The 24,873-nt window shown below is 40.2% G+C and overlaps 1 protein-coding gene across 1 annotated transcript in view; it reads left to right on the forward strand.

The window, feature by feature from the left end:
* Positions 1 to 10,471: 10,471 nt before the first annotated feature.
* LOC115579396 (neuronal membrane glycoprotein M6-a-like) overlaps positions 10,472 to 24,873 on the forward strand; it is a 30,426-nt gene continuing 16,024 nt past the window's right edge. Inside the window, exon 1 of the mRNA XM_030412912.1 lies at positions 10,472 to 10,705. Coding sequence (XP_030268772.1) covers positions 10,669 to 10,705 — 37 coding nt within the window. The 5' untranslated portion in view covers positions 10,472 to 10,668. The remainder of the gene's footprint in view (positions 10,706 to 24,873) is intronic.

The following is a 24,873-nucleotide window of genomic DNA, read 5'->3' on the forward strand; positions in this document are numbered from 1 at the left end:
CCTGTTCCTCGTTGGTTAATCAGTGTCTGTGTATTTAGTCTGTGTGTTTCCTTCACTTTCCCTTGTCCGGTCATTGTATGTCTTCTGAATGTTCCTGATCCCGTCCTTGTGATGCCCCTCGTCAAAGTTTCCTGCCTTGCCTCCTTTCGTGTCTCTTGGTATGTGTTGGATTTTGAGTATTGCATTTTTTTATTTGAACCTTGCCTTTTTTCTTTGTACTTTGTCGAACTGTTTTATTTTGATACTTTGTCTTGCTGTTTTGCTACTTTGTTTTTTGGACTCTTGACTCATTTCTCTGTGCTTCTTGGTTTTGTTTGCATCCAGCTTTGAGAATAAAGCTTGCTTTTGGTTTTCCCCTGATCTTGCCTCCTGTTTAACTGCATTTGGGTCCAACTCCTATATACATAGTCTCCTCTTTAACAAAACCTGACAGCTTGAGGATGAACCACAGTACAGAGACAGCATTTTGAAAGATTTTAAATGACATCAGGTGCAACTTAGAAAACCATAAACTCACAGTCTTGGTACTACTGGATCTAACCGCCGCCTTCAATACAGTAGACCATCACATTTTATTAAACAGACTGAAGAACCTGGTCGGCCTCTCTGGTACTGCTCTTAACTGGTTCATCTTGTAGGAACACAAGCCTTTGTCTCTGCATCTCAAGGTGGTCTCATTTCAGCCCTGATTGCCTTTAACCCAAATCGACTTGTTTTTCCAGCATTTGGGACTGAAAGCCCCATATCCTGGCCTGGCAAAATCCTCTCCTCTCCACAGAGTGGGAAGATGTTGTTTATTTTGCTATAAACAGATCACCAGAGATCTTTGTAATTTACAACAACTAAGCACATCTGGCCTGTTCCTCTTCCTCCAAAGAAGATGAACCACTTTTCCTTAGGTCAAACAAGGCCAAGCCCGATGGAGTTTTCTTCGGTCACACCAAAAGGAAGAAGGACTGGTTTCTAACATGGATGTGGTGATATAAGATGTTTTACTAATCTACGTGTCTCTTCCTCTGGAACATTCTCCAGTGGGGGAAGGCTTAATGGGAAACCTAATCTGTGTGTTCTTCTCCTCACATGTCCAACTGTTATTTACGACCGTTGTTGTTCCTGTGTCTGACATATTAATCCCCCTTTCAGTCTTCTGTTCTCACCCAAAAGTCCTAAATAACAAATAAACTACATCTCAATTTCTTAAATTTAACGGATCCCGAAATGGAGTAAGGTCATTCAACAGATCTTTCTTATGTTCTTATGAAGCCAAATGAAGTTTATTACTCAATAAGTTTGAGGTCAACAGAAACCCCGGACCAAGAGTTCCTCAACAGAGCACCGGCCTTCCCTCTGGCTACTGGACCGACGCGCCGTGCCGTAGTCCAACCCAGAACTCTCAAGAACACCAAACTTCAGTGCCTCCTGACTCCCAGACAAAACCGGCTGAACATCTTCATGCAGTTGGATCCACACATGTGAAATTGAGTGGTGTCTAAAGTTCTGACTTCTGCCTATCTTATGAACTTAAGAGAATTAAGATTAGGGTGTCATAGTATTAAGAATTACTCCCGTAATATTTAATATATATATAACCCGACCCTTTAACTTTACCATCTACTGACGGTCACCCGACTTTATTACTTTCCTAATTGCAGTCTTTACATTTTCTGTTATCTGTTGCTCGTCTAAAATTGTCATGTCTTTTATTTTACCCAAATTATTTAGTCAATAAACATATAATCATTTGTCTTTGTCTTGAACTTAATTTTAATGTGGAGAACTGATGGATACGTGCAAAGAATTCACTACTTCAGAATATTGAGACTAAATAAATTGATTTTGAATGGACTCTAACTGTCCAAGCCAACTTGTACAGTTAAGTGTTTGGAATAATGTCCTCCGGATTATTCCAATAACTAAACACGGAGGTGGTGCCCCTTTAACGAGTGTAATATTAATTGCCAGTGATTAATAATCATATATATATCAAAGTAGTGTGTGAGCAGTGTCTCCTACATTATATTTATGGTGCTGCCCATGTCAGGACCACATACTTTCCTACAATCTCTTACCTCACGGATCGACACTTCTTTGTAAGTATGGATACATGTTCCTCAGAAACCCACAAGATAAAGTGTGGGGTTCCTCAGAAACCCACAAGATAAAGTGTGGGGTTCCCCAAGGGTCAATTTTTGGTCCAACTCTATTTAATCTCTACATGCTTCCCCTTGGGGACGTCATCAGGAGGCATGGCATCAGCTTTCATAGTTATGCTGAAGATGCGCAACTGTACATCGCCGTGTCTCCTGATGACACAGGGCCTATTGATGTCCTTTTAACTGCATTTTAGATATCGAGACATGGATGGCAGAAAATTTCCTACAGCTCAACCAGGACAAAACAGAGGTTTTACTCATTGGTCCTGGAGGCCAGAAAGAGAAACTTTTACCAAAGAAAGGATTTTAAAGCATCACATTCTGTAAAAAATCTGGGTGTGATTTTTGACTCTGAGCTCAGTTTTATTCCACACATAAAAAAATATAACCATTTTAAAATAAAATATTTACCATCTTAAGAATATAGCCAGAGTCCGCCCATTTCTCTCTCAGGCCAGCAGGTGCTGATGCATGCTTTTTTGTCTTGTCGCTTAGACTACCCTGCTCTCTGGCCTTCCCAAAAAGAGCATTTCTAATCTACAACTACTACAAAACTCAGCTGCACGAGTGCTGACAAGGACCAGGGGCCTCATTATGGAGCCAGAACGGTGACTTTAAAATTTGGCATCCAAAAAAAAAATTGGCATTGAAAACAAAACCAGTACTGTAAGAAGAAACATTGTCATTGAAACATTTGTATTGAAAACAGTTGTATTGGCATTGAAAAAAGAAAGTAATTCAAATAATTCAAATCCGAAAATCTTATTTTATTTTATTGGGATTTTTTTGTATTTTTCAATGACAATCTTAAGATTTTTTCTTCATGTCACTTTTTTTTCAGTGACAGATTTTTTTACAATGTCAGTTTTTTTTTCAGTGTCACTGATTTTCAGTTTCAACTTTCTGTCACTGTTTTGGCGTCGAGAGGGAGGGGCAAGTAGAGCGTGGTTTGCATATCATTTAACAAGGTAATGGCAACAGCCTGCGGGAAGGCGGGGCTGGACGGTCCAGCCATAATACACCATTTAGGGCCCGTGTGCCGGCCGTCTCTGGGCAACACAGAGTCCAACTACCTCGCGGACTTTTCTTTAAGCTCTCTCCTGATGTGCCCAAGTCTCTGTATCTGGTTCTGTCCCGGAGCTCCCGAGCTCCGGTCTCTATATGCATATGGAGTGTGGTAGTAGTACCGGGGCGCCGCATTAGCATTAGCCACAGTTAGCACAACAGCCTGTCGCACCGAGCCGGGCTGCCTCGCCGACAGCAGCGCTCCGTCTGCTCCCTGAGCTATGTGCCACTGCACCGCTACCCGAGCGGTGGCACAGGTATCTATATGCGTATGGAGTGTGGTAGTAGTACGGAGCTAACGAGCATTAGCCCCAGCTGTGTCGCTCCGAGCCGGGGCTGCCTCACCGACAGCAGCGCTCCGTCTGCTCCCCGAGCTCTGTGCCACCGCACCGCTACCGGAGGCCAGAGACCAGAGCTCCCCTATAAACTCAGTTCATGTGAATAATATCACTATTCCTACAATGACTCCTTTGAGTCGAAGCGAATAAACTCATCAAGTCAGTGTGCGGGGAAAGTCAGCTGTGATTGTGCTACTGTGGTTCATAGTAAAGTACAACAGACGGCTGTAATCAAGTAACAGACACATATTTTCATAACTGACTGACTTTTCTCCAAGCACTCTCTTTTATTGTCCGGTCTCTGTATGCGTGTACAGCGGTGCGGTGGCACAGAGCTCGGGGAACAGACGGAGCACTGTTGTCGGCGAGGCAGCCCCGGCTCGTAGCTACACAGCTGGGGCTAATGCTCGTTAGCTCCGTACTACTACCACACTCCATACGCATATAGATACCTGTGCAACCGCTCTGGTAGTGGTGCGGTGGCACAGGGCTCGGGGAGCAGACCAGAGCGCTGCTGTCGGCGCTGCAGCCCCGGCTCGGAGCGACAGGCTGTTGTACTGTTGTGCTAACTGTGGCTAATGCTCCGTGCTCGGCGCCCCGGTACTACTACCACACTCCATACGCATATAGAGACCGGAGCTCAGGAGCTCTGGGACAGAACCAGATACACAGAGACTTGGGCACATCAGGAGAGAGCTTGAAGAAAAGTCCGCGAGGTAGTTGGACTCTGTGCTGCCCAGAGACGGCCGGCACACGGGCCCTAAAATGGTGAATTATGGCTGGACCTTCCAGCCCCACCTTCCCGCAGGCTGCTGTCATTACCTTCTCAAATGATATGCAAACCACGCTCTACTTGCCCCTCCCCTCAGGCCCCTCCCTCTCGACGCCAAAACAGTGACAGAAAGTAGAAACTGAAAATCAGTGGCACTGAAAAAAAACTGACATTGTAAAAAAATCTGTCACTGAAAAAAAAGTGACATGAAGAAAAAATCTTAAGATTGTCATTGAAAAATACAAAAAAATCCCAATAAAATAAAATGATAAGATTTTTGGATTTGAATTATTTGAATTACTTTCTTTTTTCAGTGCCAATACTTGTTTCAATGCCAATACAACTGTTTTCAATACAAATGTTTCAATGACAATGTTTCTTTTTTCAGTACTGGTTTTGTTTTCAATGCCAATTTTTTTTTTGGATGCCAAATTTTAAAGTCACCGTTCTGGCTCCATAGAGGTTGCTCCTTCTCCTTCTCCTGGTAATCCTTGCATTGGCACTATCCACCCGCCACACCTGCACAGCGGTCTGGCACTCACAGCCGCTGGCACCGCCTCCAGAATTGCTGCTGCTGGCAGTTGCAGCACTCTGCTGCCGCTGGCAAACATTTCTGTCAGCTTCCGACATTTGGATGCTTCGCTCTCTAACTGCCTAAGAAAGCATTCACCTCCACCTTAATAATATGCTTCCTAGACTGATTCATCACAGCATTACATGTGTCTTTATTATTCAATCAAAAAAAAGTTTGCTTCAATCAAAATATATATTTTCAATAAAAAAAACCTTCACTTCAATCAAAAAAACCCTTTTCAATCAAAGAAAAAAAGTGTTTGAATGCAAAAATATAGTTGAGACTCAAAAAAATGCATTTGAACACTGTTTTTCTTTGATTGAAAATGTTTTCTTTGATAGAAGTGAAGGTTTTTTTGTTTGAAGCAACTTTTTTGATTGAAGTAATGTTGTTTGGGCCATATTATGGGTAGGTCATTTGTGTCTTTATAATTCAATCAAAAAAGAAGTTGCTTCAAACAAAAAAAAATATTTTCCATAAAAAAAATCACTTCAATACAAGAAAAAGATTTTTAATAGTAGAAAAAAAATTTTTTTAATGCAAAAAAATATTTGAGACTCATAAAATTGCATTTGAACACTTTTTTTTTTATTGAAAATGTATTCTTTGATTGAAGTAATCTTTTTTGTGTTTGGGCCATATGATGGGTAGGACGTTTGTGTCTTAATTATTCAGTCCCAAAAAAGTTGCTTCAATCAAAAAGAATATTTTCAATCAAAGAAAAAAAGTGTTGAAATGCAAAAATAAAATTGAATCCCCCCCTAAAAAAACAACAACAATCATTTGAAGTGTTGTTTTTTTATTGAAAATATTTTTTTCAATTTGAAGGGATTTTTTTTTTGAATGAAGTGAAAAAAGTTTTGATGGCGTTTTTTTTTTTTTGATTTAATTATTTTGACACAAACATCCCGCAGTGGGCGGGTGCTTCCCCATTGGTCAGACATGTTTGAGTGACAAGTGTCTACACAAACGACGTCTTTCTGACAAGCAAGTCATGGCCGCCAGCAAGCCAGGCAGCAGTGGTGGAGTTGTTGTTAACTACAGCATTAAAATGATTGGTGTCATGTTATTAGCCTACTCTGTTTGATATTTCGATTAAACATAAAGCTTGCTAACTTAGTTCACGTTGACTTATTTGTGTGATGGTGTTAGATATCTAACGCTGTCATATTGTCAGGCAGGCTAGCTGACAACGTTAGCCGATGGCCCTGCACACTGAATGAATTGTTTATTTCACCTAAGTACAGAGGCTTGCTATGTGCTAGTGCTATGTTATGTTATAATAAGTAACGTCATTAGTGGTCAAACAACAGCCCACAGGCCAACTGTTGCCTGCAGCGCTGCCTGTTTAGCAGCAACAGATCATGCAGAGCCTTAGTCTATCTTCTCACACAGCCCAGTGGATTACTGCGGTCAAGCCAGCCGTGGTTCGCGTTTGCTTGGTCAAATCACCTGCACGTTGTTTTCTAGTGCGCGAATCTACTAACATTTACGGTAATCATAATGAAACCCAACTTTGACGTGGAATAAAACGCTTATTTTCCATAAGTAGTCCATGATTCACCACTGAACTTAGTACTTCCTAGACTACATGCATGCATAATATGAAGAACTTTTACTGTGTACTGTTTGAGTAATCCTGTGTCAAAATCCTTAACAGAGTACAAGGATATAAGGATAGTTCGCCCTTTTTGTTAAGTAAGAGATCAGAGTATTTCCTCCAACACTGTGTAATTCTGAAACTTGGATTCATGAGTAGGTCTTTTTACAGTCATAACACCCCAAGCATATATGGCCATGGATACAACTTGAGAATTCAGCTGACCATCTGCCAGCAGACATTGACTGTGGTTGACTAGGAGCAGAAGAGAAGAGTTGAGATAGATTTGCCAATCCTAGCTGACAGTAACATCAAGAAGATGGAGCACAAAAAGATCCCAGGGCTGGGAGGCCACGGCAACAATTATGTGACCGATAAAGGCAGGGGACTGAGGACACAGTTTGTCTTGTTTTCTTTCCAGATTGCCTCTCTGTATGATTTGTTTAACATAATGTATCATAACAGTCACATAAGCACAATGCATATCTTTTTACCTCTTCTCAGGTTTATGTAGTTCAATTTCACATTTTCAAAGAGTTTCTGTAAATACATTACATTCTCTTGGTCAATTTCACAGCATAAATTGTTTCCAAACACCATTTTCATATAGTGTAGTTATACAGTGTATAAAACACATATAAATACAATAGACTACATACCGTGCTTCTGTAAAAGAGCAGTGAAATGTGTATCCAAACAATGAGCTTGAGTTACATTTTTAAATATGCTTAATTAAGTTAATTTAAGCTTGCCAATTGTGTATATTATGGAATCATCTAGTTTATTTATCAAAAAATCATACTGTTATTTTGACTTTTTGGTTGAAATGTACCCCACATTATAGAATGACCCAATATCTCTGTCTGTGTGTTAAACTGTGTCTTAATTCCGCTGCTTTACATGCTTTATACAGGTCGGTTACATCATATTGACAGATAATATTAGCATATTATGTGTGTTTACTATGAATATGTACATTTGTTTAGATTTAAATATGTAAGGATACTAACTTAAATTAACTTAAGCATATTTAAAAATGTAAGGATTACTCCAACAGTACACTGTAAAAGTACTTCATATTATGAATGCAAGTAGTCTAGGAAGTACTAAGTTCAGTTGTGTATGAATCATAGACTACCTTTGGAATATAAGCTTTTTATTCCACGTCAAAGTTGGGTGAAATATCCTTAAGTTTTTTCTGTCGTCCTTTACTTTGAAATCCGGACGCATACCTTCGTGATACCTTCAGTTTATTACCAGGAATAATTACTGTAAAAGTATGGTAATTTTCACGGGTCTGACTGTGAGACTGCAGTCTGCCCCCCCACCCCACTGTCACTACCAGCAGCTCTTCAGAGCGGTTTCATTACGATTACCGTAAGTAGATTCGTGCACTAGAAAACAACGTGCGGCTGATTTGACCAAGCAAACGCGAACCACGGCTGGCTTGACCGCAGTAATTTACTGGGCTGTGTGAGAAGATAGACTCAGGCTCTGCATGATCTGTTGCTGCTTAACAGGCAGCAAATGCAATGCAATGCAAAAATCCCACATTCTTTTTGTCGAGAAAACCAGGAAGTTGCTAGCTACAAAACGATGTCATTCCTACACCACTCTTTTGATATCAACCTTAAAGAATTGGGCCTCCAATTATCCAGCCCCTTAGCAAAAAGTAGTTTATTCAAGTGTACTACAAGTATACTTATTTTATACTAAAACTGAGGCAGTATACTTGAAGTGTACTTTTTATATACTACATTTTATATACTTAAGAAAAGTATAGTGAAGTATACTTGGCTTATACTGAAAAGTATAAAGAATAGTCTAGACTAAGTACATTAATACTTAGACTTATACTTTAATACTAAAGCTTATACTTGTACTTTAGGATACTGTGGACTGTGGCGCAAAGACTCTTGGGTATTCTGTTGTTGTTAGTGTAATTATGGTTCCTGAATGTGTTTGTGAATAAGATGATGTGTAAGACGGTTGCGGGTTAATTCACATCCTTGTTCTGTGGTTAAATTGTGTCGAATTAACAAAGATGATAAAAATGTTGGCACCGTGAGTGAAGGGGTGTTCTCTGGGAGAGACTTCCCGTTCGTTAAGCAGTGGGCACGTATGATAATAAATGGTGAATCTCTTGCTGGAGAGATACATTACAAGTGCTGATACTTACAATTTCTTGATGTAAGTACAGAAAAAGGTTGAGTCCTTGAGTTGTGCTTACATTTAATTTAGCAGAATCACTACACACATTTGCTTTGAGGTATTACCCCTCAACTTACATGTTAATAAACTAAAATGTGGACTAGAAGTATATACTTAGTACACTAGTAGTATATAGATGAGTGTACTTCATGTATACTTGAAAGTGTACTTCTGTAAACTTGAAATGTCCTCATAAAGTATTGTTTTTATTGTTGGTTTGTTTTCATTGTTGCATTTTTATTGTATGCTGGTTTATTGTGTTGGTCCTGAAGGGCTTGTGTTACATTTAAAAGGTTCCTTATTACCAGCATTATTCTTGTTAGTTTTTTAGTTTTTATTGTTTGCATATTGATATGGATGCTGGCTCATTGTGATTTTCTTTTCTAAGTAATAGCCTATTTTATTTTCTATACAACTTAAACTTTAGTTTTGGGTGTATGTATGTTATATGTTTAATGTCAACTTAGAATAAAATAAAATTGAGGAACACTCCATCAGTTTTATTTATTGACCTATCAAGGATCCCTATTGTTTACCTTGTATTATCATTTTCTATCAGTTCAACTTACTAGTGTGGGTCAACTTAAGATGTTTGATTTTAATTTGAGAGAGGTTTTCACGACTCTAGCCTGTTTTCTTCTTAAAATGTAATAGATTGTTGCATCTTTATGGATCACCCAAAAGGGTTAGGAATCTATCCATCGTAGTTTGACAAAATAGGGGCCCCCAAACAGCATCATGCTTAGGGCCCCCAAAAAGACAGAAACGGCCCTGTTCTGTGCAGACATCAGTTTGTAAGTACATGCCTGGTTTGTTTACAAATGCAATGCAGTCGGCAAGTAGGTAGATTTCAGAGAGGTTTTTAAGACCTTATCTTTCCAAATTTTACAGCTGATTGGAACCCAGAGGAAACCCCATCCATTCCAACTGATCAAAACCTTAGTAAACATAAAAGGTAAATTAACATAGGCTACCATGTATTCCTTCACCAGCTTCTCCGGATCTTCATTCAAGTAGACACAAAGACCTTTGAGGACGCAAAAGTATGCAGATCAGAGAGAATATGCCAAAAAAAAAAACAAAAAAAAAACAGCAGAGCATGTTTCATGTACATTTCATGTACATTTACCCCCTTCAGTTAAATCTCTAAAAGTGTACAGGAATTGATTGGAGTGTCCCTTATTTCCGAAACATTAGCCATTTCCACAATGGTCAGGTTTTCAGTGAAGTTGAAAAATATGACAGCAGTACAGGTTGAACAGTTTCTCTTTTCCATTGTTATCATACCTGGGTCATGGGCACCATGATGCTCTTGATTGTTCTCCCCTGAGCGCCACCTTTCTTTGCATACGCCTTGAGCAGATTTGCTGTTCTTGGTGATACCCAGTGTATTTCACTCTGGCTATATTTTAAGGATGATGTCATGGAGTTCTGTTGAATCTAAATGTGTGTGTTTTGCAATCCTTAGATCTCATCAAAGTGAATTGCTCGTATACACCTTTGTAATTTAACCTGTTTTATAACAAAGGTTTTATGTCATGGAAGATTTTATTTTGTGCATTTGACATTTCATTTTTATCACGTAAGTAGTCATAAAATATAGCTTTTTATTCACAAAATCAAATTACATTTAGCTGTTTCCATATAGGTTTTCCATTTTTGATGCAAATATTTTCCAAGAAATATCTTTATAGAAAGCTAAAGCTATGAATAGAAGCAGAGATAGGATGCGAGACAAGCCCTGATAGTCAGAGTGAAGAGAGAGAGAGCAATGTTAAAACAGGGACTTCCCTGATCCTCCATCATCTGCAGGGAGGGAAAAAAACGCTCTCACACACACAGCCTCCCACATACACACACACACACACACACACACACACACTGTGCTCAGAGCTAGCAAGGGGCTTTATACAGCTTCACACTAAATAGAGACAAAGGGACTGTAACCTGCCACAATGGAGGAAAACATGGATGAATCGCAAAGCCAGAAAGGTAGGACAGAAGAGCAATTTTTTAATTTTTATCTTTCATCAGCTGTGCCATTTTGCCATTGTTCTGTTCTTCCATCCCTCTCGGTATCATGGGATTCCTTTGTGTGTGTTGTGGGCAGAGAGAAAGAAGACAGCATTCATGTCCTGCAGAAAAAAAACAAAGAACAGATTTTGTCTATGTTTATTTTCAACATTCTGTTGCAAAAACTCACATAAATGGTTTCCCTTATTGTAATTATGTAAGAGGTGAAAAGGAAAGATAGGCTGTGATTAAACAAGACATCTATATGTCTGCTTCTGACAATATCACAGATTATGCAACTCTATTTTGTTGGGTGTTTTGATGAATGGATGCATAAATGAGCAGATTGTTTGTGATAGGGATGGGAGGATATGGCAGACATAGGGTCGGTGTTGTTTTGGAGGCTGGATGGACAGATGGATGGACAGATGCATGGATGGTTGGTTGGATGGATGGAGGAGGTGGGAGTGGCAGGGGAGAGGAAAGGGGTAGAAGAGGGACAGGAAAGGAGGGAGCATGGGGCAAAACCTTGCAATAAAGACTAAAAATCTGAGGGAGGAGGGATAAGTGGAGCAGTGATTGATGCGTCCATTGGGGTTTTCTTTGTTAGCCTCCATTGTTGATGCTTCACGCTTGTCTGAACGCCTTTTCCTCTCCTCTCTCCCTGGCTCTCTGCATGTCTCCCTTTTTTCTGCTGTCTGTGTCACTCCCTACCCTTTCCCTCCATTTTCTCTCTATCATTGGCCCTCTCACTTTATGGGTTTTTTCTTCTGTCATTCTGACTGGTGTATTTCAAAATGGATTTTCTGGGTCTGTCAGTCTGTCCCATTTCCTCTGCAGGTGTCTGCAGGTGTCTCTTTCGTTTCTGTCTCTCTCTCCCAAACTCTCTATTTGGACTCATCTCTCGCTCAGCTCCATCTCACTGTGCCACTTCCCTCCCTCTATTCCTCCACTTTTTAAAATGTTATTTCTCCATCCATCGGTTGCCCATTTCTAATATAGCACATTCAATTTTAATCAAAGGTTATCTCTTGTACTATGTTTTTTTTTACATAGTGTATTCATGATTTTCATCGCATCCTCCCATATTGTTGTTGTTGTCGGGGGTAAAAAATGGGCGTGTCCATTTTCTTCATCGCACCTTCAGTCTGAAATCAGATGTGAGCTGTGCTGCCCACAAACATTCACAAATCCAAATGATGATGGAGGTGAAATTCATAAAAAATAAACTGTGACGTGAATTTTTCATCGTATTAATGTTTATTAACACTGTATCTATGGTAACACCGTTAAGAAATTGTCTTCTGTTGTGTGATAGGCGGATTTATATGTTTTTTCGGGAAGGAACCTGTTTAGCCAATCAGAGAGCTGAATGGGGAGGTACGATGTTTCAAACGAACATGATATTCATCCCAGCCACTTTTCTTTTTTTCCCTAGCTATCACCCCCAGTCCTTCTGTTCATCCATTCAACTAGTTCCCATCCCACACCCGTGTCATTCTTTCCATCATCATTGCTTTCTTTTATACATTCTTGTATAATTTAGCTGTCACTGGCCTCCCCCTCTTTCTGCCTCTTCTTAAAGTTTTCATGGGAAAAATGGGATGCACACATCTGACAAAATACAGGTGTGTGGGATGACAAATAGCAGGACAGGTGAGAATGAGAGGTACAGGAAACTGAATATATACAACAGGGCAGAGAGAGTGAGTGATGCAGGACAGCAGTTTGAGACATCAAGAGACAGATCTGTATGAGGTACAAGGACTTAATTTTTAATTAATAAATACCTTTAATTTTTTTAGGGTTAGTATTGATGATAACCTCTTCAATGCTTGGATGCACTTTCAGTTTGATTGTATGTCTGAGGTCTGGGAAGGTCATAAATGAGTGTAACTGAAGGTTTAATTGTAAAGCTTGTTGCAGAAAGTGGGAGAAATTTACTGCACTTCTGAAAATGCTAACATTTTAGAATATCTGACTGTTTTGTTGCTTATTTTGTTGACCATTGGCTGAACAGATGACTGACACGGATGACCAAAGGTGTGCTGCAGGCTATCATCATCAAAAATAAACATTTGAATTCAGGATCTTCAATTCAGGTTACAGGATACAAATTATACAGCTGGCAGTTTGCCTAAGTACAATTTAATTATAAAATGTGTTTAAATAAATTATGTTGAATTTACCAGTAAAAAAAGAAATTTGCAGCACAATTAAAATAAAAATTAATTCTACCTAGAATGTTGCAACATGATCTAGATTTTATGTTGTTGGTTGGTTTGGGGCTCAATGGATTCTCTGTGGAAGTTCTCCACAGTTTTGCTGAAATTAGTCATCAAAGCTTGAATTAAAGTGCGATTCACATGCTTTAAAGTTAACAATGACTGCCCAATTGTGAAAATTGTTCTTGATATTTTGGTATACTTACTGGTTGGCAGTATATCACTTTCACCTTCATGTTGGTCTGAAATAACATAATATAAACATAAACATAATGATGTTAGCACGTTTCAATAGATAAAAACATTTGACTTAACCATTTCCACAGAGAATTTATACTTCCTACAGCACTTTCTGCATGAACAAATTTATGGTTTTAAAATGTACTTTAAAACCATAGGCCATCATTAAAGATTGGAAAAATTCCAGGAGGATCAGTGAGTTGCTGAAATTGGCAAATTATTACCAGTGAGGGTGAAAAATTACCCTCTGAATTAGTATCACAGGGCAGGTAATGTTGAAATCATCCCCACCTCCCCATAGAGATTTTAAAGCAGTCCAAACAAGGCTTTGGTCTTTATTTATACTTCTCAAAACACAAATATTGTATTAGAAATATTGTGGAATTCCATGGTAAGTAGGATTGTGTATACTTTTTTTTTTTTAACTAATTAGAACAAATAAAAAAACTGTGGTGACAGAGTCATGGGTAGTGGTGATAAGTGTTACTTGTTTTATATGTTTAGGTGAGCTGACAATTATTGGCAACAGTATTCTTTCTTTGTGGATGGAAGTTCTCTCTTTTGCAGGACCTTCCTCCAGACAGTATGGAATGGGGCTGATACTGAGCACAGTGGAGGGTCTGATTATGGGCCCATGGAGGTATATCATTTAGGTCTCACTTAAAGTAGAAAGATACCAAAATAAAAATACTCCAATACCCAGATTACAAGCAAAAACCTAGGACACCATCTTAGGTTTGTGTCCTGTATTTGTTTAATCTGTGTTTTCCTCATGCTTGAGTTTGCATCATACAGTTCTTTGGAGACTGTCTTGGCTTTTGTCCAAACAAAGTACACCTCACAACTTGTGCTTTTTATTCAGTTATCGTTAAATTTAATTTAGTCCAACAGGAAACATAAAACATATCACTTCATGTGTATTGAAGATGATTCTCAGGAAATCCCTGCTTGTTGTAGGCTGTTTCACTGAGAAAATAGTTTTTTTGAACTGGACAGAGATTAAGACTGGTCTGTACTTGACATTGATCTAGGTATACCTGATATTGCCACTTCCTAAACTTGCAGAAGCAGCAATAATTACTTGCCCTGGACAATCTGGAAAATTCCATTTTAATTTATTGTGAAAGTCAGTGTGAAAACCAACAGGAGTCATACAGCTGAAAGTGGACCATGTGTATCCGCCTCATGTCCATTTCATTATTATGACCACTAATAGAAAGGGACTTAATGGAGAGAGGAATAAGTCAATAAAAATTGACTTAGCAGGCCTACAGTGGGTGAGAGAGAGAGCGAGAGAGGGGAGAGTAGGGGAGGAGGGGAGAAATTATTACTGGAGGGAGAGAAACGGGGAGGAAGCCATTCAATTGGAGGGTTCTGCTTTTAAGGGCAATTTCATTACCTTCCACAAATGAAAACTAGCTCAACACAAGGTCCATTCTGCTGCCTGTGAGTGTATCACATTTACACACAGTGAGCAGCTGTATTCTTATCCATAGTGGGTGGACGAGGTTAACTCAAACCCTTATTTCAATATATTATTACTCTCCTAGTGGTAGGTCTGTGCAACCGGCTCTCTAATTCAGATAGCACCAGTTTCTGGGAAGACTGCCATGTATTCTTGTACCAACACCAACCCAGAATTTCCACTTGTACTTGTATGCTTGTAAAAAAAATAGAATGAGCAAATTGCTGGGAAATTTATGGAGCATATTCTGGAACTCCAGAAAATGTACATTTCCTATACTGAATGCTCTGTGGTACCAGCTGGTCAGAGTGTCATATTGGTTCATAAAATATCCCAAATCTGATGCGCAGATTAATATTTAATGTGCCAGATTTTTGTGCTCGACCACTAACAGAATAGCATAGTGAAAGCTAGGTTCATATGGAAACAATCTTGACGCACATCGTGTGAAATAGTGATTACATTGTGCAGTCACATTTAGATCATAATGATACATGAAACCAAAACAAAAATAAAAATTGAAAAAAAATAAAGTGCCCATTGTCAGTTTAATATTCCTTTCCAGTAGTTGTGTCTGACCCTGTTACTGTGTATGCTTCATTTTTGCAGATATCTCTTTTTTTACTCTAACTCCTCTTATAATCATTCATCAGTGCGCAGAATGACCACTACTTCATAATCACACAAACGTCAAGGTGTAGTTTAGCTCTGACAAATTAGCGATTGTGCATTATCAATGTATGAACTTGCTAGCACTGTGCCTTGACTTAGGGTTGGGGTTAGCCTAAAATCAGAAAATCCTTCCGTATCACTGTAAAGTCACCAAGGCTGCTGTCATAGAGTCCTGGCAGTGTTTCCAGTTTTTACTGTCTGTGGAGCTGCTCCAACATTACTCTTTGCATGACATCATCACTACAGTCTGTCCGAGCTGTTTAACAGGGGGAGGGAGTGGTTCAGATTCTCCATTTGCACAATTAAGATAAAGATAAAGAAAGAAATGAATTGTTAGTTTGTGGCCTTGTGTGTAAAGCTCTTTCAGTGGAAGGTTTCAGTGTGACAGTCTAAAAAAATGTTTTTCAATCAATATAGAAAAGAAGCTATAATAGAAAAATTAAAAAAAACACTGATTAAAGTGGGATTGTTAGCTACATTGATGCAAATATTGTACACTTTAGAATTTGTTTAATTTCTTTTCCCCATGGGTTTTCCTTTTTTAAGTTTTTTAAAAAAAAACATCTTAGTGAAGTGCTAGTGTAGGGTTCATGGGCATACACATGGAGTATTGTTAATTGGCTGACCCAACAGCAACCCTCTAATGCAAGAATCCACTGATTGATTGTGATTAGTCATAACAACTGGAACTTGTATGTCGAACTCATCACACACCTTTTGTGCCTATAGCGTATTTTAACAGCACTAATATGTTTGAATTTATTTGACTTTCCCTGTGATGAAAATGTATCGTCCCCATCCATCATTTTTATGATTGGAGTATATGTATAAAGCGGCCTTGCAGATAAATTGTGATGATTTGAAGTTATTTTGCACTTACCTGATGTAAGTATCACATTTGTAAGTCAGCTGGTAAAAGATCTGGATTGTTTTTTTCAGGCATATACACCTTTATTTGACAGTGGATAGACAGGAAGTGGGAGAGAGAGGGGGGTGTGACATGCAGCAAAGGTCCTCCGGCCGGGATTCAAACCAGGGTCCGCTGCGTATGTGGCATGCACTCTTAACCACTCTAATATCTGCGCGCCTATCTGGATTGTTTAAACACGAACATGTAATCCTAGTCAAACTTTGGTGAAACATGAGTAGTATATGATTATTCCAATAGTGTGACCTTTCACGATATGAACTAATAAATTATGTCATAAACGCTGGTGTTTACAGCCTGCCTGGGTTCTGTCTGCCTGTCTGAAAGACATCCATCACTGAAATGTGATTAGTCTCACTGGGGCTTCCCTCTCCTGCTTTCTCTTTTATTGCTGCAATGAATCCTCTTTCTCATGATTAACATAACTCTTGATACATTTGCTGTAGAAGGCATCATTCTTACATATATCACAGTTACCGATGTTTTCATAAACAGAACAGGACCAAACAACTGCGTTTTCCTACATGTTTTTGTCAGAGCTGTAACCAGATGACAGCTAATCTCCTCTGTGACAGACGGGTGAACATTGAGGGTGGCTGTGATGCGTGGGCTTTCAGGATTCATGAGACAATGGTCTGTTCACTGACAAACGACAAAAGTTGAGAGGGCCTTTGAGATAAGGCAGCAGTAGTTGAAACAGAAGTAAAAGTGTTTCAGTAAAAAGATTTCACATGCATCAGTACCCAAGAGAATAGAATATTTGGATAGCCAAGTATTGATTCTGTGTTATTGACCTGCTCTTCTCTAATGCCAACATTAATGATAGCAATACACATTTTTGCTAACCACAGCTGTGTCTAATCTTCTCACCTTTTAATGTTACACCTTTAAGTTTCTTTAGGTTCAATTTTCTTATTTAAGTCATCACAGCACTATTCTTATGCTCGATTCTGATTTAGGCCCAAAAAACATTTGGTTAGGGTCAGGAACAGATCATGTAATGGCCAGAAGTTCCTGTGTTTGGTTGGCCCAAACATGACTGGAGATATCCTGACTTCCTTCAAAAACACATTTTTTCGTTGCCACAAACACAGCTAGAAATGTCCAAAACATGGCTGGAGACGTCCCAACTGAGTCAGATATATTATTTTTTTGCAACCATGAACATGGCTGGGGATGTCCTGCCCTCACATCAGAAATATTCGGGTTTTGTTGCAGCTGGAAAATGTCCAGAGGTATCAGTGGTATAATGCTTAGAAATGTTGAAATGCACAGTTGTGGCGAGGAGGAGGTAAAAGGAAAAGGAGGATACAACTAATAGTACTAAGAGCTCAACAACACCACCAACAACTCTCAATTAACGGGATTAACAAAATAGAATTACATAAACAAATCCAAGGTGAACCCAAACACACACTCAAAGATAATAAAAACAGGATCCACATGTTCATACACCCATTCACTCAACATAAGGGGGACCAGTCCCCGGTAAAAAGATAATCATGCCCAGCCCGCGGCGTGCGGCCGACCGATTGTCCTGTACACACGTGGCGGCAAAACCTCCGATAGCCACAGGACAATGCCGTAACGGCACACAGCAGCAGCAGATATGAACGGTAAACGTAGTAAACACAAAGCGGCCCAATGAGGTGGTTATAGTAACACCTAATCAAGAAAAACACCATTAGCATTAGCTAAGTATGTTAAAAATGATGAAGTTGCCTGTCACACTATACATACCTTTTAAGTAGCAACAGACCCTCACACACTCACGAGAGGAGGAAGGGAAAAAGGACTCCAGGCAGCTGCCAGCATTTACCTGTGACCACACTAACATAAGCCACCTAGTAGCATCAACCACAACGCAGTAAGAGAGATGACACTTACCACTGCCTAACAATCACAGCCGCGCAAACAGGGGGCACGGAGCAACAGACAATCGCCCTACAACACGACACAAATGTCTTCAGCATACTGATCAAATAAAGCGGCCAGCGAGCTGGAGCATACCTGTCGGGCACACAACCTTTGACCCAGAAGTGATGCAGGTGACGATGGAAGCGCAGAGGAAGAACCGGTGGGCAGACTACCGCTTTTGTACCGGCCCACCCCAATGCGTAGCGGAAATGAGGAACGGAATCCATAGTAACCAAATATAAACAAAAAGAGCGAGAGGATAACAAGAAAAAATGCTTATCCTGCTACCCAGTCTTGAACTGTGGTCACTTGTTTGGCGGCCTTCCCGCCTGTAACTCCATCTCCTGATATGAAACACAATTGGAAACATTTTGTGGAAATCTCAATTTGGTATGTAGCCTGAGACACAATCAAATGTGAACTAGCAGTGGTTTGATGTAAACTGCCATCATTTTATTCTGGTGACCCGGCTCATCATCTAGTTAAATTCATCCAGTCAATCTCCAGCTACTGCAGGCAAACAAAGGTGAAGAGCATACAGCAAATGATAGCAAGATAGATATCTGTTGAAAAGTTTAGTGCATTTACCAATTTAACAATCTTTGCATGTCCAACACATGACAGGAACAGGTTGGCTTATTTCAGACAGCGATGGACAGAAAGATGGAGAGGCAAGGAGGAATTTGTGGATGAACAGCCAAATTGATTGGCAGCTAGGAGAATCATTGCAGGAAGCCTTGCCAGCAGAGGCTACCACCATTAAGTGTGTGAGTGTGTGTGTGTGTTTGTACATATCCATATAATCCATATAAAAAAGGACATTCCATAAATCTGCCTCAGACTTGAATGAAACACCATAATCACCTTGTTTTAATACATCCTGAAGAGAAACACCACCTGTTGATGATGAAGTGAGAGTATCTTCAGTGTACATATATATTTATAGTGTTGAACTGCATCTCACTCTAAATGGTGTGGTGGGGCTGAACTTGTCATTTTTCATTAGACCAGGGCTTTGACTCTTGAGTGCATCTTCAGGCCTCTCACCCCCCTCCCTCTCTCTCCCTCTCTCCCTCTCTCTCTCTCTCTCTCTCTCTCTCTCTCTCTCTTTCTCTCTCCCTCTGTGGCTCTCTCACGCTCTCTCTCTGTATGTGTGTTCCTGTGTGAGACCTCAGTAATCCTCTCTCAAAGCTAAGACACAGTGATCCAGACACACAGAAGCACACATACAGCAGCTATGTTGTCTGTTAGACAATCAGGCGAGACAGAGTCCAAATTGCTGCCTAATGAGCACCCAGACTGTGAAAGTATGAATGTGTGTTTGAGTTTGAAAAGCTGTGTGCTGTGCTGTGCTGTGTGTGTGTGTGTGCGTGTGTGTGTGTGTGTGTGTGTGTGTGTGAAATACAGAGAGATAACAAATAGTGATCACAATTTCAGTGATTTAGTACAATTTGATTGTATAGATGCTGCTGTTAAAGAAAATATCACTGTGTTATTATGATCTGATGGATTCACCCACTCAAAGGTCAATTAAAAAAATATCCTGTGGACATGATAAACCCGCTATTTTAAATGTACATTATATAAAAGATTTCACCATAATAATAATATAAACTGATATAAAGATATATGATATAATATAGAGATGGTTACAATTTTTTTTTTAATATGAATAACTGTTTATACTTCTTTACTTTTTGTGAGGTGAAAATGCTCTTTGAATATCATGGTCCCTATTACTAGCTATATTTCATAATTTGAGGATAGTGGGCGAGTGACAGGAAGTCAGTCAAATAAGGCAATGAAGGATACCAGAACTAGCCCTGAGAGGCAAGTCAGCAAAAAACAACAAAGCAACCGTATTCACCTGTTTTTTAGAAAATGAGAGAAAACTATTTCAGATCAGACTTGGAGAAAATAGATCACATGTTTTTTCCCCCCTTACATTCCTCTCAGGGATTCCTTACAGAACAATTTGCGTCAGAACAATCCATTACAGGGCGCACACTAGCTCAGTTGGTAGAGTGTGCATCCCATGTACAGAGACCTTGTCCTCGCTGCAGCCGCCCAGGGTTCAAGTCCGACCCGTGGCTCTCTGCTGCATGTCGCCCCTACCTTCTCATCATGTTTCCAGTCATCTCTGAGCTGTCCTATTAATAAAGCCATAAAAGGCCAAAAAAATACCCTCCAAAAAAGAACAGTCCATTACAGTAAAATACATGTGGCTTTCGGCCAATGGTCCCCCCTTCGCTGTGTACAATACATCTACGGATGCCTCTCTGGACACATCGTCAGTGATGTTCCTGGAATCATCAGGTGTTTCGGGTCGGAACTGCTTTGCCCACACAAGTCCTGCACTGACGGCTTCGCAATGGTCTTGAAGACTTTATCATGCCTCCATCTATCCCGGCCATCTCCAAGTGCCCTAGTGCAGCAGCTGAGGATGTGTTCAAGGTTCCTTGCTTGGAGCACAGGGGGCATGCCGGTGTCTCTGTTATGCCCCATGTGTGCAGGTTGGACTTGCTTGGGAGCACATCATACACTGCTTGGATGAGGAATTTCATACGGTGAGGCTCGGCTCTCCAGAGCTCGGTCCAGGTTACTCTCCTCTCAGCCATGTTCTACCATCTGGTCCAGGCTCCCTGTTGTTTCATGCCCACTGCCTTGCCTTCATCTTGACTCCTTCCCCTTGGTGTTCAATTGGGGAGTTGGAAAGGATCCAAGCCTAGCTCGGCTGCGAGTGACCACCGGACCAGGCTCCTGTGACGCAGCCTTGCCTCTGCCTCTTGGACGGCGTCCGCCGCCTTCCACGTTCTGCCAGTCCTCACCTAGATATCTGTGTTGACCACCTTCGGGTCATTTGAGTCCCTGTAAAGCACCTACTTCTTTTGTTCTTGATACCTTAAATTCCTCCTCCAAGGATTTGAAGGGAAGTTGCAGCTTGTTATTGCACCCATAGAGTGCTATGCTGCCCAAGCTCTTGGGTAGGCCAAGCCATCTTCACAGATGGTTACTGACCTTCCTCTCTAGGGACTCTGGGAACTGTGGTGAATGGGACAACATAGACGAGAAGGGGCCACGGGATCCTGGGAAGAATGCCATGCTGATAGATCCAGGCTTTAAACTTTCCAGGTAGGCCGGACTTGTCCACAGATTTCAGCCAGCAATGAGTTCTCTACGCCTCCTGGGGACATGATGCTTCGTCAACGTGAGCTGGACTAGCTTGTGTGGAATGGAGTGGAATGCGTTTGCTAGATCCAGCCATAGCACTGACAGGTTGCCTTTGTTCTCTCTGGCCTCCCGAATTAGCTGTGTCACCACGCCGGTGTGCTCCACGCTGCCTGGCATTCATGAGATGCCACCCTTTTGGACCAATGTGTCGATGTAGGAATTCTTGATCAGGTAGTTGCACAGCCGTTTGGAAATTGCACTGAAGAAGACCTTCGTCTCAACGCACAGCAGGGAGATGATACGGAACTGGTCTAAGTGGGTGGAGTTTTCCTCTTTCGGGATCCACACCCCTCCAGCCACTCGCCATTGATCTGGGATGTTCCCTCTTCTCCAGACCACAGACGCAGTAGGGGTTTGGGACAGTTCTTGTATAGTTTGTACGAAGTGCCACTTGGTCCTGGAGCAGAGCTAGCCCTTGCTTTGCGGAGACCTCTCTGACTTCCTTGAGCTGCAGCTCTGACATGTCGAACTGCACTTCCGGATCAGAGGGGTCTAGGAGGATGTTAAACTCTTGCTCTCTCTTGGAGTCAGTGTAAGTCTGCTTGTTCCCCCCCAATTAATGTCAATTTAATTATGATTTGTCAGGACGACAGAAGAGCATTTTATCTAAAAAATGATTACTGAAATTAATTAACAAATTAATAATAAATAATGCATTGTTGCTAAAAACATAGGGTTGACAATGTTAAAAATCTAAATAAATATATCATCGTTAATAATGAACTCTGCCTGAACAAAGGCTCGTAAAGGTTTTATTTAGAAATGTTAAGATTTTGACAAATTACACAAAATAAACTTTGTGTTAAGCTCTGTGCGTATTTTCATGTATTATTACTTTGGTCACACTTCATCAAGCCATGACTGACATATGGCTATAGTTAAATCAACTTTAGTGAATGGCAGTTGTAACAATAAATAAACAGTGCTTAATAAATGGTTTACACAGCATGTCATTAGGGTTGTATGTATATATATATATATATATATATAGATATATATATACATATATATATATGGGATTATGTATATATGTGTATATATATAGAGAGAGAGAACAGCAGTCAACTCCCTTAACAATGCAGCAGTCATTTTGGATAATAGTACAGCAAATGAATGATGCAGTTGTGTATGTCTGAAAATATTTACCTCTTCCTAAACAAAGAAACAGCTACACACATTTAGATGCTGTATATAGCCGTTTGTGTTTAGCCTGTCCCAGTTTTACCAGGTCACTGGGTCTTTCCCGCTTTTAAAGCCCAAATATGGAAATATGACGAGGATTATAACATGGCTGAAATTCAGGGCGCACACTCACACAAACACACACTGTCAGAAACACAACTGCACAGTCAGACACATGCAGATTTTTGCAGATAAGAAAACGTTTAGATGCAAGCTGCTATAACATTCTCTCAAAAACACCTTCAGACAGGCTCATAACACATTTATATCACACTTCTCCTCTCTGTGCCTGTCCATCTGCCTCACAGTTGTCGCACTAATGTGGCCTGAATCTCATTCTTTGTGTGCATTATAAGCCATTGAGGGACAATGGACATGAATTGACTCATGTTTGTATGAGGAACCAAAAAATCAGCATGTAGCACATTAGCACTGAGCATTTTATTAAATGGAGTCAGTCAGCGCAAAATGGTAGCTTCGCACTGGGCATAGCCGACATTTTTGTTCCTCCCTTTCCGGCTCATATTTGGTCGAAAACACACTAAAATTGTATGTTGATGGTTTCCACAAACTGAAACAATCATGAAGAGAACTGACTGTTTATCTGTGTAAATGGAGATGTGATTGTTTCTGTTGTGCGTGCGCATTCAACGCTGTCTGTGTCAAAATGTGCTTTAGTGTGACTGTGGCACTCGCAGAGCCGAGCTGTTGCCATGACAACGCTTACAGGCAAAGTGGGTCAGCAGGCTCCTGCCACACCCCTGTTGGCATGGCAACAAGGCTGGTCAATTAAACCTGAGCAGCATGATGACTCACACACAGACACACACACACACACACACAAAACACCTTCTGTGCAACAGGGAGGTGAAGGAGGGAAGCAGCGTGTGTGTGATTCTCTTCATCTTTCTGTAGGGTTGTCGCACTGTCAACATTAAGGCTTCAGTGAGTCGGCAAGGCTTCATGTGTGCTCAATTTAATTCTTATGTGTGACTGCGTGTGGATCTTCGCAGACTCTTGATTTGAAAGCTGCTGATATTCTTCTTATTGTTGTTAGAATCACTATTAATCATTATCATCATTGGATAGCCTAGGGCTATGTGGAGCTAGGTGAGCAAGCAGCAGACATCACAACAGGCTGTGACAGGCAGAGACACCTGTCAATCTGGCAAAGAAGCTCCAAATCCTTCTCTTTGAACTCTGAAATGTTTTTATGGGACATGAAATCTCAAAGTTATGCAAAGACATACATTAGAAGAAACTAGACTAAATCAAGTTACCCTAGCTTTATGTGGAAAACTATTATTAATTGTTAATATCTTGTTCTAAAAATTTAGCTTATTTTTAGCGATTTCGATACATTTAGAATATTTTCTGAGGCAGCATTTAGAAGCACTTAGACACACAACATCTTAAGACACATCCACAATGATTTTACCAGTCAGACCTAACCAGGTTGCCACTTCAATAAACCCAGTGACCCTGACTCTCCCATTACCATGAATATGCATCTTCTCTCCTGCATATGCATCTCTACAAGACAAATCAGGCAAACAATCATTATTCTAAAAGAGGAAATATTACCTTTTTATCTGGTAGAAACTACAGCAAATCACAGTTACAAAGACTACCGCACAAGTGAGTCATTTTGGAATGCCTGAATTGTTGGTGCATCAGTCACAGCCACTGCACAATTATATAATATGACTGAAAATGAAGAACTCAAATTAATCACGTCAACACAGGAGGATGGAAAACGACAAAAAGTGATTACAAGGAAATCAGCAATGACTGGGACACACTGAGCAATTACATTATAGCAATAAAGGATTGGATTCATCTAGATTATTTACAAGTAGCTTGCAGGTCTAATTATTATTGTTTAATTATATTTTGTAATAATGTAAAGAGAACCTTAGATAACAGCCTGTAAATCTGTTGAAAACTTTGGATATGCCCAATTAAAACCGCACATATTTCTATACCTGTGATTTAAAAAAAGAACATTACAAGTTTGAGGGTTAGTTTACCCAGATGACAAACATGTTTCAAACTTACCTCTGGCAGTATCTAGACATTCAGTTCATTTTAGGTTTGATGTGATGCGGTTTTCATATTCTGCCTCCACTCTAATACAGTGGGAGTGTACTGAGTTTTGTTTTGTTTTGTTTTGTTTTGTTTTGTTTTGTTTTGTTTTGGAGGGGGGGGCTGTGGCTCAGTGGGTAGAGCAGGTCATCTAGTGATCAGAAGGTCACCAGTTCAAATCCCGGCTCCCCCTAGTTGCACA

This window comes from Sparus aurata, chromosome 1 (assembly GCF_900880675.1).
Source record: "Sparus aurata chromosome 1, fSpaAur1.1, whole genome shotgun sequence".
Classification (NCBI taxonomy): Eukaryota; Metazoa; Chordata; class Actinopteri; order Spariformes; family Sparidae; genus Sparus; species Sparus aurata.